The following is a 20,855-nucleotide window of genomic DNA, read 5'->3' on the forward strand; positions in this document are numbered from 1 at the left end:
AATGAATTAATCTACGATTTACGTTACATATCTTACATTAACTATATTTAGTGCAACCGTAATTTACAAATTGTATTGTTCTGTTGTACTTGTATCAATAGACAAGCAAGGCAAGTATAGCAAGTGCATAAGTAAAGTTAAGATCAACATTTATAAACTATATAAGTTCCTGTGGCTAGATTCCCTTCGGTCTTCTGATTTCCTGTGCGTTGTCCAGTAATTGTATTGCTTTCACGTTGCCCTGATTTTGTAAATTCTCTCTTGGATTACGGCGAAATCTTGGATAACCTCCTGATTCCATTTGATGTTGAGGTCGTAGTGCAGTTCTTTTCTGGTTACGTCACGATACGCTTTCGTATGTGATCGAAGAGCTTTGCTTACGAAAATAATAAATGCCTGACTAGTTAGTTAATCAAATATTTTTATATTTTATTAGTTTGCTATAACTCTATTTCTAAAAGTTCTAAATTATTAAAAAAACCATGTTGCTTATTGTCTCTCCAAAACTAACTGGTGATTATATAAATACATAGCATTTTGCCTTTATTTGTATAAGAGTTCTATCTTTTATTTAATAGACGGTGCAAACTGCTTTTGTGTTATCAGTTTATCATTGTCAATGATTAATAGGGACGGTAGTCCGATAGTGCTAAATAAAGAGGATATAGGTGATGGTCAACCCACTTTTGTATACAGATGCGTTGTCGTGGTGAAAGATGAGTTTTTTGTTCTTCAAACCGGGCATCTTCTCGTGTATTTTGTATTCTTCCGGATATCGAAGCATTCAGGATGTCAAAGGATCCACAGTATTTTAATTCTTTTTCATCTCATCATCCAAACCGAAAAGTTGCTAGTACAATTATTTCCCTTTCTCATAATTCCAAATTATGTGCTTTTTTCAAGCTTTCAAATAAAAGGTTTCTATAGTAAAGCATCTAGCATGATATAAATAAACTGACTAAGTATGATTAATATTCCCCATTCATTATTTATAGATTTTTGTTTGTGTTTGTGAACTATTTGTCAAAGAATTTTTTTACCCCAATGAAGTAATCATTTATTAATTAATCTTAATTTTTGAACACATCAATGACTTCTGCTCACATATAGGTCAGATTGTTTATTGATCATGGATATTGGAATATTATGCACATCTTAAAATACCGCTATTAAACTCATTAAATATTTATTTGTATCAATCGATCCCAGCACATATTTGAAGGATTTTCAAATAATTTTATTAAAAAGAAAAACATTTCGCGCCTTAGCTACGTTTTCTGTTGGAAAAGAAACTTGTATACCTAATATTTGGTCGGTGAGTGATTGGCGATAACGAGTACTATTTCTAACACAGTGGTAAAACGTGACAAAATGAACTAAAAGTTCGATTACTATAGTGAAAGCACAACACAACACAACGGCATGTTTGTTTGCAAAATTGTTTGCCTGCTGTGTTCAAGAAACAATTATTTTACATTATGGTAACATATTGTTCGATAGAATAGTGACAGCTCCGCAGTAACTGGTTGTCTCAGAATTATAGAACAATCTTAATAAAGTTGAAATACAAAGAATACATGCGAGGAGAAATGCCAATCAGAAGAAGATATCTTATTTTAAACTATGGAGGAAGAAAATCTATTACGTGTATTTTTGCGAAAGAAATTGCTTTGGGCATATTTAAAATAAAAATGTTGAAAACGTGTATCAAAGTTTCTAGATTTTAATATCTCTTATAATTAGATTTATCTGGGAACTGTGGCTTAGCATTAAGCTTTGAACATTATTTCCTTCACACAAAATTTGTATTCATCTCGTTATTTGACTGTACACAATTAACGCTGAATTAAATGGTTCACGAAACTTTGCTCTGAACGTCAATCGATTACGACTTGTTTAAATACTTCCCCAAATCTTTACAAGAGCTCTTGGGAAATTCCCCACGAACTATTGGCGAAATCGTCTGCCAAGAACTAACGGACATTAAAAGAACAAACTATCTTGGTGTGACATTTTTGTTATCTTCCCTTTTTGTATACAGAAAGATTTAGTTTCCATAGTAAAGTGATTTTTTTCATAGTCGCCTCATTTCACATCATCACATTACGTAATAATTTTAATATTACGTAAAAAATAATATAGTCAGATATTCGGTTGCCCATATCTATTACGTAGAAGTGGGAAATCCATAATTAATTCTAACTTCATTCAAAATAAACAAGATAAAATTGCTTTGTCATATCGGTATTAAATTTGATCAGATTCATTTGTCAGAGCGCAGCTATGACTAGATGTCATTGGACTATTTTTTGAGACACTATGTTTAAAAATATATACTGATGACATCTGGTAGCATCATTCATTCACCAAAGAATACATATGTTGAGCTACTCTGGAAATATCAAAAAGCTGGTTTAAAAAATTATTTCAAAAATTGTTTAAAAAAAAAATTGGAAAGAAATGGCGAATAAAATAAAATGCTATGAAGTCTACAAAAACGGATTTTGTTTACACAAAAATAGATCACCTACCAGTAATAATTGGCTCTAAAATGTGTAATTTCGTACACAAATATAGCAAGATACTTGCGGAATGCACTGGATGCCATTCTCAAGTGAAAAAAAGCCTGTTAAAAGAAACAAGTAGAACTCTGCATAAGACTCAAAATGGGATCTACTTGGACGACAACCCTAACTACTACTTACAAATTGTTATTGTATAAACATATTTTGAAGGTAATATTTTGGGGTTGTACAAAGAAATTCAATATTAAAATGATCCAAACTTATTAAAATAAAGTTCTTCGGAGCAAATGAATGCTCCATGGCATGTTAGAAATGAGGATACGAAGAGAATCAACGTTTTGCGAAAAACATCAAGTTAGGTGCGTAAGCATAAACACGTCGAAGTACTGCGACAAGTCGACAATAGTAGATTTACCCTGAGCTTGAAGAGAAAAAAACCTTTTAACCAAAACTAGAAAAGGCAAAAACTAATACATTATGTGTGAAAAAGGGGGACATCCCCATGGCCAAAGGCAAACAATGCTATTTAAAATTGAATCTGAAACCCAGATAGTAAATAAGTAATTGTAATATATGTGCTCTGCGCTAAAAACATAGATCATCCTATACTAGTTTCTGATTTTATAGCAAAAGCAATACAAATTATCGTATCTTATACATATATTTTTATCGTATATACATATTTTTTGTAAAAAATTTACATAAAGTAACAAACTGTTACCAAAAGTCAGATCATTAAAAGTTGTCCTTGCAGATGACAGTTGAAGAAGATCTAAACTTATAGACTTCAAGAAAGTTTTTAAATTGGCAGGATATCTGAAATTGATGGCTGTTACGATAGAGCACTATTATATTTACATCCTATTATTAAATTTCTTTATCGCTCATCCGAACAAACTTACAGCGATACAAACTTTCTTTTATTGACAATTTACGATGATATATTTTAACTACTTCAAACTTCAGTTAAGTATACAAATAAATTTTTTTCTGGAAAGGTAATGCTTGTGGTTAGTCGAAAATGTATTTGTATTTATAAAAATATAGTATATACATATATACAAATATATGATATAGTAATACATAGGAAGCTTAAAATAAAATATATCAATCTTATTAATGATCGTTTCTGTTCACCTTTTTAAAATATTTTAATGGTACGAACTTATTTTACTTAAGTATTTTTGGTTTTAAATGTTTATGGTGGGTTAAAGGAAATGCTTAATAACAATTTATGCAACACAATGAGGAATTTATATTGCTACAGAATATTGTTGGAGGTGCCAATAACTAAAATAAATAATAATATATAAATTACTGAAGGATGGAGTGAATACACATAGATAACATTCATTTTCAATAACTTCTTCTTCCACTACATGGAGGGAATTAATTATCTTGTAACTTCAAAATCTCCAACACATCCCAAAGCAAGCTTAATGTCCCTCTGTCTTGCAGTAACATCAACTTAATTAATATAAGCAGCAATACTGCATGAAATAAAATGAAATTTCGAATACACTCTGATCCAGAGAATTTGTTATTCTACTCTTACATGGATTCAAATTGATAGTATGTAAGAAATTTTATTTTTATAACTATATTGGGAGTCTAACTAATTACCTAGAATACTTTTCGCTTATAACAAACCACAAGGTTGTGGGTGCGTTCTTAGTATTAACACATCACCATCAGGTCACGAAATTTACTTTAAAAGACATGAACAACCAATATTTTCTTGTTTGACTGATAAAGTTCACTTACAACTTCATACTTCTCAGTTCATAGTGATCGAGAAAATATAAAATGATGTAAAATTATCAGATGTAAAACTATATCGAAGCAACCATGGATATTAAGATTGAATATTAAAAGAAGCTTAATACTTGGATTCCACATGAATTAATATTAAAAATTGTAATGGATAAAATTTCTATTTGTCGATCGCTGGTGAAACGAAATGGAATAGATTGTTTAAAACGTACGACAATAATATGCAGAAAAGATCATGTCTATATTAATGCCTAGCAAGGCGATGTCAAATGTTTCATTTCGTGTACTCTAAAGAAACTATTCAACATGAGTTGCTCGAACCTTGTCAAAGCAATGATTCGATTCGGCAATAGAGAACCAGACGATTGAAGCATGCAACTAAAAAACGATTAAAAATATTTAATAGGAACCATTTATATACATATTGTTTTTGGTCACTGTAAAATATCTTTAATGTTGTAAAGTCGGCTTCAAATGAAGCTTGTGGAAATAAATTGCTTCAGTTTTCCGAAAAAATTCAACTTAGTATAGTATGAATAGTATGAAAAATTATATTACTTTTTCCAATTCATTATTTTGGTATATAACAGGTCAATAGAAAAGTCCCCGGCCCACCATAGTAAAACACATTTTTTTGCCAAAATTAGTTTTTATTATTCAACATAATTCTCTTCAAGGGTGATACACTGATTATGAAACCATTCAACTTTTCGATACCATTTTTGTTTCGAAGCCCAAATCTTAGATTTTTGCCATCGTTTTCACTGACTTATGACACGGTGCATTGTCTTGGTGAAGAAGCACTTTCTTTTTCTTCAAATGCGGCCGTTTTTCGGCGATTTCGTCCTTCAAACGGTAATAGTCGCTGTTGATGGTCCTTCTTTTTCAAGGTAGTCAATGAAAATTATTCCATGCACATCTCAAAATACAGACGCCAAAGGACTGTTGCGTTTTCCCACGCTTTGGAGCGAGTTCATCGTGTGCAGTCCACTCGGATGACTGTCGATTGTGGTGTGACAATGTGAAATAATGGAACCATGTTTCATCCATTGTCACACATAGACGCAAAAATTCGGGTTTATTAGGCTTGATCATCTTAACACTCCTCCGAATCATCAACACGTCGTTGTTTTTAGTTAAAAGTGAGCTCGCGCGGTACCCATTTTGCAAAGGGCTTTCTCATACCCAAATATTCCTAAATGATATGTTGTACACGTTCAGTTGATATCTCTAGAGTGTCTGCTATTTAACTCAATTTAAATTTACGGTTATTCAAAATAATTTTGTAGATCTTTTAAATGTTTTCGTCGGTAACAACCTCTTTTGGGCGTCCACTGCGTTCACCGTCTTCGGTGCTCATTCCACCACGTCTAAACTTAGCATACCAATCCTTGATGGTTGAATTTCCTGGGGCAGTGTCCGGAAACTCGGCATCAAGCCAAGTTTTAACTTCAACTGTATTTTTTTACCTTAAAAAAAATGTATACAGGCATCTTTTTAGGGTTAAGGCTAACTAAAAACATATGTATTTAATTCTAGTAGCGCCATCTATGTGTCAGGCCGGGGACATTTCAAATGACCTGTTATTTGAGATTTATTTAGTTAAATAAAAAACTGTAAAGGTTAAATCAATATCATTAAGCGCCTCTAGAATCGCAATAAAAATATCATGTATTTTAGTTTTTCCGTTTCCGTTTTTTTTATAATGTTTAATAGTAATGTACAAGAAGATGTCGGTTTTACTGTGTTTCAACATATTAGTGAATTGAATTATCCGAAAAGTTTTTAAAACAGACATAGCTTTCAATATAATGTAACTCTTTGACTGATCTGATGCTTGCGGATGTGTGCGTGGAAGAGAAGACATTACAATTAAGATTAAAAGCTTATTTCGAAGGCTTATTTTGCCAAACTCTTAGTATGGCTTTGACACTTGGACCTTTTTACAGTCTAATATTTCATCAGCGAAATCGATTTTGTGGGTGGAAGACGTAGTGAAGAGCTCCGATAGAGACATGGATTAAGATCGTAAAAAGCGGTCTGAAAAGTAGAAGACTAACGTTGTCGGAGGTCAGAACAGGCCCACCGCCAACTATAAATTAATGATGATAATGATGATAACAATATGTGTTATACTAAATAATTCAGATGCAATGCTGGTGGTATCTCATAGAAATAATTTTCTAGATTCTAATGAATGAGTTAGCATTAGTCCTGCAGATTAAACAGTGTTCCAGCATACATTTAATTATGAACGTATGTATGTTTAGGATTTGGGGACCAAAAAAAAACGTTAAATATTCAAGGCTTTAGAAACCAGAAAAAAAACGAGAACAAACACATAAATATTTCAGTATCGTACGGCATTTTACCTGGTGTGGTTCTTTGAAATCAAATTTGCCAAATTCAGGAATACATTTAAATGATTGGGGGCTATTCTGGCCTGATAGGATTCGCCCGGTTTGGCCTTCGGTAACAGGGATTTCGCTTTCAGGTAGGCATCCTCCGCTTCTTTGTACATTTTTAGGTGATTGTAAGTCCGCCCCACGTTGATGTATGCCCCGACGTCGTCGTGTTGTACGCTGACAGCCGTTTTGAAAAATTGAAGTGCTTCGTCGAATTTCCCTGAGAAAGAAAAAAACGCATAAATTATATAAAATAGAGATTAAATAAATTATTCATTTGGATTAGGAAAACGCGTGCCCGTACGAAGGGATTTTGACCGTTCGCATTAAGTAAATTGGAATTTATTCAAAGATTTTTTCTAAAGTTCGGGCCGGAGTTAATGTCAGTTACGTTAGGAACGTTATTTGAACATTTATTTTATTCAGAGATATTTATCGTTTTATTTTAATAATGAAAATTTGACTAATTGCTAATATAACTCTATAAAATATTACATTTTTTATATCAGATGTTTCCGAACTCCAAATAAAACGTTTGTGAAGTCTCACTTCTTACATAACATCAGCCTCAGACTGGGATTAAAAAGCGTGGTACAACAAGTACAAATTAGCAGTAGAAATTCGATGCCATTTTAAGATTTCATCACTATACAACATATAAAAGACGTAATTTGGGTTTGTGAATTGATTATTTGTAAACAAACTATTTACACTTGAGTTTAGATACATGTCAAGGTATTTAGCGTGAACACTAGCGCGGGAGATTTGATTGAAATATGGTTACAAAACCTATGCGATATGTATTCAAAAATATAAATCTAAATAAATCATAAAATGGATAAGGGTTTTAAACCCAGAAAAACTAATAATTAAATATAAAAACTGTTGTACGATACAGAACGACACTGATGGTTTTGTCTATTAGAAAACAGACCAAACCTATCTCATTCGTTCATCATTCGAGTAGTCTTAAGCGGGCCGCTGTTAATGTCAGTTACGCTAGGAACGTTATTCGAACATTTATTTTATTCAGATATTTATCGCTTTATTTTAATAATGCAAATTTGACAAATTTTTAATATAACTGGATAAAATATTACATTTTTTATATCAAAGGTTTTTGAACTCCAGATAAAATGTTTATGAAGTCTCACTTATTATATATCATCAGCCTCAGACTGAGATTAAAAGCGTGATACAGCAAGTATAAATTAGCAGTAGAATTTCGATGCCATTTTAACATTTCATCACTATACAACATATAAAAGACGTGATTTGGGTTTGTGAATTGATTATTTGTGTACAAACCATTTAGACTTGAGTTTAGATACATGTCAAGGTATTTAGCGTGTTCTTGCGCGGGAGATTTGATTGAAATATGGTTACAAAACTACTCTATGTGATATGTATTTAAGAATATAAATCTAAATAAATCATAAAATGGATAAGAGTTTTAAACACAGAAAAACTAATAATTAAATTTAAAAACTGTTGTATGAGACAGAACGACAATGATCGTTTTATTTATTAGAAAACAGACCAAACCTATCTCATTCGTTCACCATTCGAGTAGTCTTAAGCGGGCCGGTGTTAATGTCATTTACGCTAGGAACGTTATTCGAACATTTATTTTATTCATATTTATCGTTCATTTTCATAATGCAAATTTAAGTAATTATAATTAGTATAATTGGATAAAATATTACATTAGTTTATATCAGATGTTTTCGAATTCCAAACAAAATTACAAGTTCTGTCAATTGACTGAGGCCAAAAACCGTAATACAACCCAGTAATTTTACAAGTTTGCGGAACAATTAACAGTAGATATTCGATTTTATTTTAGGATTTTATTTAAGGATATATAGAAGACTTAATTTCGGTTACTGAATTAATTCTTTGTATACAAACCATTTAGACTAGGATCCACTGATGCCGCCAGCTATTTTATATACATTAAGTTTAATGAAGCCAAGCTTCGTTCTGATGATAATATACATTTGCCTGATACTATCACCAGTAACGTAGATGCAACAACTGACATCAACAACATAATCAATAATAATAATAATATACTCCATCATCATCATATATTGGTTGTCCGCGTGATATGCAAGAATCTGAAGACATGTTCATCAGATCCTGTGCAATCCAAAATGGGATGAAAATGTTATTACCACGTCAAACATTAATGTATCGCTACCATATTCAAAACAAAAATTACTATCTTTAATAAACTTGATCACACATTATTTGGTTTAAAAAAATGATGTTTGAGCCGGACAACAGCTGGATCCGCTGGTATTGGTATAAGATTTCTCATTATAACATTTTTATTATTATTTAATTATTACATTGTTACTAGTCGTTTCCGACTAACCTACAGTTTATCTTTATGATAACTTAAATCTAGATATATAACTAGGAGGACTTATCGGCCCTATCTCAGTCTCTGGTGAAATAATGTTTATACATGTCACTGCTGTATTTTTTGTTATACGCGCCTCACTACACTACACTACACAAGATCAGATGGTTTGATTCTTTTGAGTCTGTGTCCTCTAGAAATACTTCATTCTCATGAGAATAGAATCTTTCCTCATGTCCCCTTGCAATTCTCTTGACATCTTGACTGATTGTGGGTATCTGAAGGTCTCGATGTAGGTAATCAGTTCTATAGTATTTGGGTGAGCACACAATACCTCTCAGGACTTTGTTCTGAAAAATTTGTATTTTATTTATGTGACTCTTTGCAGAAAATCCCCTTAATTGAACTCCGTATGTCCATATAGGTTTCAATATTTGCTTATATAATAGTAATTTATTATGTACTGATAATTGTGATTTTCTTCCAATTAGCCGGTACATTTTCCTATATTTAAATTACAGTTATTTTCTTTTCTCTTTATATGTTCTTTTCAGCGAAGTTTTGTATCAAGATCCAGAGATATTTAGCGTTGTTGCTATATGGAATGATAGTATTATTTATGTAATTGATGCTTGTATGGTCTGTTTATAGGTGAACTGCACATGCACAGATTTACTTCCATTAATTTTTATTGTCCAAGCTTGTGTTCATTTATTTATATTGTCACTTGCCTGCTGTAATTTTCGCGTGGCTTCTCCACTATTGTCTCCGACAGCTATAAACGCAGTATACACAAGTGTAGAGTAGATAAAGCATTGGTCCCAGTACACTTCCTTGTGGTACACCTGCTTTAGCTTCTTTTATTGTAGAGTAAACTTCTTCTTTTTTGACTCTAAACATTCTGGTTGTAATGTACGATTTTAATAGTTCGGTGTGTTGTTTTGGTAACAATTTCTATAGTTTATGCATAAGGCCTTCATACCAAACCTTATCGAAGGTTTGTGCTACATCTAAGAATATAGCTGAGCATAATTTTTACTTTCGTAGGCTTTTTCAATAACATCTGTTATTCTGTGGACCTGGTCAAATGTTGAATGCTTGTTAATAAACCCAAACTGGTGTGTTGGTATTAGTTTTTTTTCTCTCTATGACATTATAACATGATTATTTTTATTGATTCGTGCTTCCTAACTAAGAAAAATATCGGAAATACAATCGACCGAAAATGATAAATTATCAATTATATTTTTAGTTTTGATCGTAAATCCATTGAATAAAAATAATGGAAAAGAAAACTCGGGGAAACGGGGAAACACATATTTCTTGTCGACAGCCAGTGTTTGTGTATGTTTATGGACCGTTAATTTTTTTTCTATGCTGGATATACATCTTTATCATCAATATCGGCGCGTGAGCTCAAACCCGAAACATTTCTGCTCGACATCAGGGACACAACAAACATTAATCATTCGTGCAAAAATACTTCGAGGGTTATTTTTCGCTGCCCACTCCCTCGCATTTGATTAATTATTTCTTCAGAATATGTAAAATAGCAATCGATCCCTTCTGAAATACTGCGCTAAATTTTTCAGACGACCCCAATAAGGTATAAGTGAAAAAACCGAGACCGTTAAATCATCCCGGATTTATAAAATATAGTCAATAGCCGTAAAGCTCACTTTTTATGCATTCAATCGTTTCGTGTAATCGTTTTTCATTTCCTTTAATTTTCTAACGAACAACAGTTTTTTTTGTCATTAGAATAAACGAGTAGTTTATGAAGAAGAGTGACTTTTAATAGAGATGGGCGATTGAAAAATACCCTTATACTGCTGGAGTTGTAAAACTGGACCACAAACATTTGATAACCTTTTGGATTAAATTTGGTAATTTCTAACAAAATTATCTGGACTATTAAATAAGGTTGTTGGTATAAAAAGGTATTAAATACTATTGTTGACAAGTTTGAGGACAAATTTGAGATCAGCTTTGAAAAAAGTACTTGCACTCACTCAAATAATACTTTTATAATAAAATGATGAAACAAACTGAAACATATTTTTATCTGTCTTAAATTCAGCAGTCTTAATCCAATAACAACGGCTGTTAATAACTAATTATTGAATACGAAGAAGAAATATAAAGATCGCGAACTAATTTTGATGGAGCGTTTATACATCCTATGTATTACTTGTGGCCATTCCTCAGTAATACTCTTTTGTTGGTTTCTGGTAAGTTTGTAGGGGCTATATATGTTACTAGTTTTTCGTTCAGATTAAAGTGCCAGTAACTGTATAATCGATTCTATCATAGAGGAATTATTACTTACAATATTTTAATGTTGTCTGTAACATTGTAATTAAAGTTCGATATGGCAAATAAGTCAGTCCACTTCTTTCATCAACATTTGTGTTAATCTAGCTAGCTATATGTTAAGCCATTTTAGAGCTATTGTCACAAGAACTGAAGTGATTGTCACCTAGACCCTCTAATACTGATCGCCCCAATAATCAAATTTCATTTTGAGTGTTTTTAAGTATGTTTTTCAATATTTGTCGAATGTTGTAACATCACTTTGTCGTGGTTCAACTTGTGTATTAATCTTAATTGGTTGGTATGTACATTGGTATGCATTAGTACTCTTTTTCTTTTCAAAACAAGTTTTCTCTTCAATTAATTTTGGGTTTAAATACATGGCAAAGTATAGTATCCGGTTGTCGGGATATTTGGTTAAAGTTTAATTACAAAATTAGTTGCGTTTTCCTGGATAGATGCTATAAATTGAAAGTAAAGCTACATTTGTTTGCATTTGAAAACTGAGAATTTTGCAATATTGCTACGGTAAAGGGAAGGATGCTGCACAGGTTTGGGAAACCATTAAGAAAATGATGTTCTCTCTCTAGTTCTGTCAGTGTTGTTGTGAAAGATGAATCACGCTCTGGTCGTCTAATGACTGACAAAACGGTCATGAATAAAGCCCAGAGGAGAACCATAACAGTGGAGTCGATATTAGTATGGAGCCAACCACTGGCCACAAAACCATTTAGAACAATTTCGACAAAACTTTTTTACAAGGGACTTCGATGTGGAAAAAGACATCATCTATCTATTGTGTATTCCGTCCCTCTAGAAACTTTACAGGATATATATTTATCACACCATACATCCAGCTAACACCTCAAGGGAAGGTCATAATAATTAAAAAGAATATCTGCCACTCTCAATAATCCGGTCTCAATTTCAGAAAATCAGATATAGGGTTACATTAGCTACATTCGATTGCCCTCCAAGATAAAATCAAAAGAAGGAAAACTATCTGAATGGCCTAAATAACTTACGAGAAAAATGTAAAATTAGTTGTGGTTTCAATGTGAAACATACAAGATAAGAATGATGCCAACTAAAGGTCGTAAACTTCATAAAACAGCTTCTGAGTTAAGACAGATATGTCAACTGGAAAACCAACTTATTGGCCGACTGATTCGGAGAAAATCCCAGACCTGCTAGATTTCTTTGTAGTTAGAAAGATAACATCAAATTATATGGAAGTCGGCGAAAACTTTCACTTCAGATCAAATCACATACCTTGATTCTGACAGTGTGTGAAAATATAATAAGAAAAGAGCAAAATTCAACATTAACAAACAAGAAAACAGACTGGGAAGGATTTGTTGAAGAATTGAACAATCGAATTCAACTAAATTTATTCCTCAAGACAGCCCAACAATTAAATTCTGAAGCAGAAACATTCCAAAAACAATTGCAATTAAAAATAGAACGCCTTGAAATAAAAATATTTTAAATATAATACAAAAGTTCAGAAAGGAAATACTGGAAATAAAAACAAGTCCACAAATGAGTATTGGCAAAGTCTATGAGACTCAAGGAAACAGATTTTTATAAGAGACCTGTCTGAAAATGGGGTACGCAACAATCAATAAAAAGGGGAAGCATTTGTTGATTATCTAGAAAAAAACTTTCAAACCAATCTAGTCATGTCATGTCGAACATAATTTTCCGAGCATAGAAAGTGAAAATTCGACGACTCAATTAGTCTCGCCGAAAGAAGTAACCAAAGTTATAAAAGAAATCGCCAGAGTATGACAAGACAATTGCAGAAAAACTACCAAGAAAGGGACGTGAAAAGAGGTTTGGAAGATGGCTGAAATTATCATGATCCCAAAATATGGAAAATCTCCAGATGAAGTAAAAACCTATAAACCTATATAACTACTACTAGTAATAACTAGGGTATTTGAAAAATTTCTGTTGAAATCGGATTATAATTTCAGAAAAAAACCTATTACCTACATACCAGTTTAGGTTTGTTAACAAACTCTCAACAATTTACCAGATGCATAGAATAAAAGATGTAACTGAAAAAGCCTATGAAGATAAAAAGGTATGTTCAGCTATATTCCTGGATGTGACACATGGAACAGTTGAGGATGTTCCACGAAAAGTAATATCAGTACAAGTGTTCCTGAGAAATATTGTAGGTACACCCAGATACTACAGGACTGATTACTTACACCGAGACCTTCAGATATGTACCTAGATTTAAGTTATTATAAAGACAGAATGTAAGTTAGTAGGCAACGACTAGTAACAATATAATAAATAAATAAGTATTCCCTTAAATCAAAATCGCAGGTCCAGTGTTTTATATCATCTATATTTATTGGTAAACTCTAATTAAAGAATATTCATTAGAATTTTGATGTGTAAAATCCCCTCTACTATAACTAATTGTGTTAACGAATTGAATTGAGTAATAACACATTTTCATTAGAATAAATAAAAAGAGAGATCCTAATTTACAAACAAGCTAGTAAAGTACACCTACCTTGGCTCTCCAGTGCGTGACCGACGTTATTAAACAGTTTGGCGTTCCGCTGGTTCACTCTCAAACCGGACATGAAAATCGTATATTCATTCTCCCAGTCCCAATTCCGCAAGTAGGTCTTCGTCCCGTGGGATAAAATTAGCAGGCTCACGCAGGTCCAGCCGAACTTTCTGCCAGTTTTTTCCGATAGAATTTGCCAGCCGTAGCCAATCAACATACAAAAGCCCATCGAAGGCATGTAAAGCACTCTCTCGGCGACCACAAATCCAACTGGGAAAAACAAATTCGAGGCGGGAATAAAGGGTAGGACGAGCAGCGACGTGCCCTGCAAAAGATGAAAGAAAAATGTTTAGTTAATTGACGTCGGAGGCGCGAAGTTATAGCGATGCAGACTGGGACGGGACGACGGCACCGCAAATTACCGTACCCAATCTGTTTAATTATAGTAAAACAGAGCCTTACAACTTTATTTCAAAGTTGGAAAGTCTGCAAAACCATTTTCCACACAAGCTAAGCTTAAATTTAATTACGGCCCGAGTTCATTAAGTGTTGTGATGTTGCCGGCAGATTTTTTCGTTTAACAGACGGAAAGAACTAGTTTTAACTTTTCCTAAAGCTGTTCAACGCCAGCGCGGTATGACGGCAGAAAAAAAATTACAATTACCTTGTCAGATATTCGGAGGAAAATATTTTTCTTGTATTTTTTATAGGAACAATGTTCAGATTTCGATAATGAAAATGTTTGTCCTGTTTTGAGGTCAAAATATATAGATTGCCGTAAAAGTATTTTCGGTTTCTCCTAATAAATGGCTTTAGGATTGCATGTCGTCATTCGACATTAACTATAAAGGTCTTATCACTCATTAACTCAGTAAAATGTTTTTACTTCTCAAAAACTGAGATTCCAAAGTCATTGAAAATTGTGTCATGTTTATGATGATGAGCGTTAGCATATTATCATATAGCATAACATTCTTCTCATAGAGGGCGTACTACGATTTTATTCCATTTTGTTTGGTGCTGATAGTTGTCTTCCATCCTCTGACGTCTGAGGAATTTGTTCTGTTTACATTCGCCATAACATATTTGCTTAAACCAGTGCAATATACCTCTTCGGACATATCCTTCATCACAAATTGTTGCCCTTTTTTGAAACATGCCTAATTTGCCTTGAATATTGGAACATTTCGAGCTTACATATAGGCTGTAAAATAGCCAATACACATCATCAAAATGTATGACGTCAGCAAGTTGCAATGTCGCCCTATGATTTTGAATTTGGTTTTACAACGGTTGCCGGTTTGTAACCTCTAATTATTATCACTAATGTTTTGAGGAATTTTGCTGACATTTGACAACAGCGTCGATCAGTATAATCACAAATCGAATTTTATAGACTGATTCGGTTACATGTTCCGATGCATCAGACTTTATTTTGTCTCAATATGTGTTTTAATGGGTAAAATGAGAAGGAAAAATCCGCTCAGAGTTTAAAATGAATTTTACATTTTTGCAATCTGTATTTGAGAGTATATTCAACGTCGTCTATGACGTGTATTGACTGTTTTATTTGAAGGACTCTATTTCAGATTGTAGCAGTACCCAAACAGCGCAGCTATAACCGTTAAAATTAGTATTGTTTTAGTTTGGATAATATTTTAATTTTTTTGCTGCCACATGTCTCATCTTACAGAAACGAAGTGATATTTTTCAAATCACTGTTATTAATGTACGTAGTAAATTAGAACGCCTTGTATATTTAACTTTCTGTGATCATTTTGTAGGTGTTGATCATACAATTCTCTTACCATTTTTATTTCTTTAACAGTGATTGTTGCTATATGGTTTGATTTTCATAGAATTGTGGTTCTAAAAATAAATCTGAAAATCAATTATTATATATTTCTCAACGGGCTTGAGTTTTCTCCAATTCCTTAAACTTAATTCATATACACAAAATATATAATATACACTTGCTGTAACTGAAAACTATTGTAACTACGGTTTGAAAAAATGGCAACTTTTAGGTACGATTTCGTGTAGTTCACAATTTTTCTTCCATTCTCTTAGTTAGCTCTATTATTATTGTTTGCATTAACTTTATAGTTTTGTAAAGAACCATATAAACGTATGAGTTAAACCTAATTAAGTATTTTTTACAATTCATTGCTAGCAATATATGCAACGTATTACTCAATAAGTTGTGAGCCTGAAATATTGGATTAACCCTCTTAAACATAATCTTCTAACGACATGTCATCAATATTTTATTACAACCTATCGTCTAATTTAAAAGTTACGAAATGAATTAAATAAATTAAATGCCCGAAAAAAATTCTCTAAATAAAAGAGTTTGCTCAAATGAACACATGTTTGAGCCTATTTGGACACCAGAGAGAAATCGCTCGTTGTTATTTATATAACATAAGTAATGTTTATATTTGGCATTGGTAGTACAAGTTTTAGCAGTAGAAATGTTTGATAACTCAAACAACAAGTTCAGAATATACTTTCGTGTCTATATTATATCTTGATCAACCCAATATGCGACCGACATTAGGTATAATTTTATCTTAAATACATTTTTAAAATCCATAAACCAATTAATATTTGTTGGTAATTAATAACAGTGAAAGGATGGATGTTCGAGTCTGAAAACCTTCTTCTATTGTCCAATCATTTAAATAACTACTTTAGTGTATCAATTCTCATTATGACTTGTATAATCTTTAAATAAAATGGATTAAAAGGATTCATAATAAAGGTTCAGCATCTAGCACAGAAAACTACATCGACAACTACTCATCTAGGAAATTAAATGCAGTCTATTCCATTATGAAAATCTTGATATATTTAAATATTAAATACTTGTATATATTAAAAAAGCGTTCATTGGGGAAAAAGAATACAATTTTATTTTTATACCAACATGTCGATAAGGTATCAAAAGAACAATCTTGGTTTGATAAAGACCTAATCATCGATTCTTTTTCGCACCTCTTTAACATTTCGAAGAAGTGGTAATCCAAAAACTGCTTTATCTGAGACCATGTTGTGTTTAGAAGAACTTCTCGTTCAAGTGTGACGTAGATATCTTCATTCATTTGGTTTTAGCAACTCGTAATAATACACATTGCTAATCCCACTATATGCACAGGAATACTTTATCACCATAAATATCCCGCTTCGGTGTCGTTGTGGTTTTTTTCGGGAAAAACCCATGATTTTTGCAGTTGGGATTGTTATAATAGATCCACTTTTCACCACCAGGCGTGTCTGGCAATCAATGAAACTGCGATGCTGATCAACGTTTTGCAAGAATATTTTCAGTAAATTTCTCCCTTTTGATCCTTTGCTTCTTTTAACCTTTGAAGACACCTTCTACTAAGCTATATGAAACTTCTTTTTGAGAGAGTTTGAGCGAAGTTTTACTTCATTAAGCCTTTAATAATTCGTTATATTCGAACTATTTTGGTCCATCATGCTGTTCCTTGTCATTAACATCAAAATAACTACGTTTATGGAGCATCATCACAATAACATTCTAAAAAGGTTTCATAGAAGCAGACTTCTTCAAATCAGATCACAATAATGATGAAGGACAAAAAATGTTTGAATGTCATACGATTAACGTTTCTATACACTGAATAAGTCAATAATGTTAAATGAAAATGTTATATTATTTTAAGTAAATAAACGTCAAAACCACCGTATTTAACAGTTAGGTTGGTTAAGAGTTATACATTGATATATCACCAGTTTTTGCCAATGCACATCACTCATCAAAATACATGCAAGAACCTAATGTACAGTTCTTAATCAGATACATCAGATTAATTTCCACGCATTCAGTATAAGTTTTACTTTATTTTACCGCAGAGATATTTTTCATAGCGCTCTTTCCCGCTAAAAAAAGTTCTCGAAAAATATATGATGCTTTTAGACTTATATATTATAAGTAACGAGCATAATAACTTGTAAGGAAATGTAGAAGAACAGAAGAGAATATTTTTTCAATGCATCCGCGTTTAGAATATCAACACACATTCTCTGATGGTGAGAAAACCCAGAAATCATATTTTTGCTTATGTGATACGTGCTCTGATCGTATGTAAAGCGGAACCTTTTCCGGTTACGTTCTTTTGTCTTTCGCCATTACTATTTCAGTGGGTTGGAGGGGAAACTTTTAACAATTTTATATTCAACGATGACGGGGCCACAAACAACCACTTTTGTTGTTTTTTTTCCTTCGTACCGCTTGGATAGGCGAATTAGACGAAAGAACCAACTTTTAGGGCTAGGCCTATTGACGTGACCGGCATTTTATACTACACGCTTGGAGTTATGACTGAAATAGTATTTTATTTACGATTTTTTGTACCCTTTCACTCTATTTTTATTTAGTACAAAAAATCTGTTTATTCTGGGATCTTTTATCACAGCACAGAATTAAATGAACATGTACTGATATTTATTTAAAATTTAGCGATTTTACATTTTAATTAATTCAAATTTTAATGTAAAATCAGCTCGAACGATAGCATAGACTCCAACCACACTCGTTTGCAATTTTGTACAATAAAAAGCCTGAAAAGAAATCGTATGCATTAATCAGCTTACCGAATTTTGCCTCCTTTTTTGAGGAACTTCTCTATTTATTTATCCGTTAATCCAGTTATTTCATTTTCCTCTATTTTATTACTTAATCGTATTTTTCCTATAACACTTAAATTACTGTATAAGGATAATATAGTCTATCCAAAGTTTTTTGTATATACGTCATCAAGATGTTTAATGTATAGTCTCCCGCAATTTGTAAATTCGTTTTAGAATCAGATAATATCCTTTTCATTTTATTCTGGTTAAAAAGAGACACAATGCTGTCTGATAAGATCGAACTTCGTTAGAGAGGTAAGGATTTTTACTGTTAAATAAATTGTTGCGATTTTTATTTAAAATATTTTTAGCGTGTTGCAGCTGCACTGAATATTAGTATGGACACGGTCACTGATAAATCTCATAAAATGAAAAATATGATCTTGAATTCACCGAGATTCGCCGTCATCATAAGAAGCGGGTAACAAATCAAGATCAGCTCGATGTTACCTCTATGAGATATTTAGATGATATTTAGAGGATATTTCAGAATGGGACCACGGTCCCATAATCCCAATATACCCAACGGTCACTCGTGGCATGATAATAATAAAAATAGTCTAATAACAACAAAAATTGAAGGTAAAAGGTAAATGTTGGAATAACAATTGATTAGTTTTTATTAATCATAAAATTTATTATAAATTCATTGCAGATATGTTGTACTTTGTGCTGGAAACAGGAATTGTTAAAAACACCTTCAGTTTGGATGAACTCGTTAAGACACATTGAAGAAGAAATTGACAAATGATGGAATTGTGAACAAATGTTATATAGATTGGAATTAACAGGTTACTTGTTCACTTGAATGAAACTTTCTGAAAATAATATGATTCATTGCTGCCAATTTTTAATACAGGGTGATGATAAGGAAGACAGGTAAAGATGAGTATATGATTAATATATGATAACTGTAGGAAAACTTATTGTAGATTGTAAAAGATTTATGTGCACATATATGTGTGTAATTGTTCAGAATATACATAAGCATTTGGTTAAAATGTGCCAGGATAGACAGGACAGAAAGACAATGTGAAAGGACAGCATTAAGGATAATTCAGTGATTAAATCTAGTTTCATATAATAGATATATATGTTACAGGTATTAATAGAACAAAGGAAGGAGAAATACAGTGATATCAAAATGTCTTCACAACGAAACACTGTACCGGAAGACACAAGAACTAAGCGTAAAGGGTAAATATAAACTGTATTGAAAGTAAAATATATTACTTGGATATACAATTATTAATTATATGGTATAGGCATCCAGGACATCTACAAACGCGACTAGAACTCATAGGTGGTATGGAAAAGAGTTCAATGTAAATATAATGAAACACAACCCTAACCTACAAACTATTATAACTGTGTAGTTAATTGTAGTTTTTCTTTTGATATGCATTTGATTTACTATAATGTTAAAATAAATTATATTTGATAACGGTATTTTTGTTTAATTACTTTATTTAGATTATAATGTTGTTGTATGTCAAAGCCAAACTGAACTAAAACTCAGAGTTGATACGGCAACATTGCGAGGTTTTGGCATCATTTAGATGACGTATGTACAAAATAACTTTGGATAGACTGTAGTCTTATTATGATTGCAAGTATAAAGTATATATGATAATTTAATCCAGAAAGCCAAAATGGCCAAATCAGCTGATGTGTAGCTATGATCTATTGGCAGTTTGAAGCATATATAAACGCCACCGAAATTGGTTCTTGCTGGCTCTTGGTGGAAGAGTACCTAGCGTGTGGTCTTTGGCCTTTTCCCTTGTGCGCATTGCACTTTCGTCATAGTTGGAGCTTGAGAAGTAAATGCACAATAGCAAAAATGTTGCTTACTAAACTTAGTGGCTGGATCTCGTGCGTCTACTTCCCTTGATCTAATTGCACGTCTGTTGTGGTACGTCGCGTGTTACCTTCATTTCGTACCATGTTCACATGTCATACTTCAACCTAACTATTCTAGCTTGTCAATGCTATCAATTATCGCTATTGTTCATTATCTATTACATGGTTTATGGACCAAGATTGTTCTTAATGAGCTATCGACTAGTACTTTCTAAGATTTTCATTGATCATCCTGTTTTTCGCTATTGCTATTGACTACCATTGTTATTGTCTGTTATTGATATTGTCAATCGATTATCAGTACATTACTTGGCGATGTTAGCATAATTAATCGCTCTTACTGTTAGTCGCCCGTATATTAACGGTCAGTACCGTTATATTTCAATGCAACTTGACAATAGAAGTATCCGTCGTAATCATCA

At 32.4% G+C, this 20,855-nt stretch overlaps 1 protein-coding gene across 1 annotated transcript in view; it reads right to left on the minus strand.

Moving 5' to 3' along the window:
- LOC143205113 (protein O-mannosyl-transferase Tmtc3) overlaps nt 1–20,855 on the minus strand; it is a 292,120-nt gene that overhangs the window by 11,723 nt on the left and 259,542 nt on the right. The window contains exons 7-8 of the mRNA XM_076418194.1: nt 13,918–14,242; nt 6,671–6,923 (exon numbers count right to left, since the gene is read on the minus strand). Of these exons, the coding sequence (XP_076274309.1) occupies nt 6,671–6,923; nt 13,918–14,242 (578 nt within the window). The remainder of the gene's footprint in view (nt 1–6,670; nt 6,924–13,917; nt 14,243–20,855) is intronic.

This window comes from Rhynchophorus ferrugineus, unplaced genomic scaffold, assembly GCF_030347505.1.
Source record: "Rhynchophorus ferrugineus isolate W39M unplaced genomic scaffold, kcgeb_rfMv2 rfM11, whole genome shotgun sequence".
Classification (NCBI taxonomy): Eukaryota; Metazoa; Arthropoda; class Insecta; order Coleoptera; family Curculionidae; genus Rhynchophorus; species Rhynchophorus ferrugineus.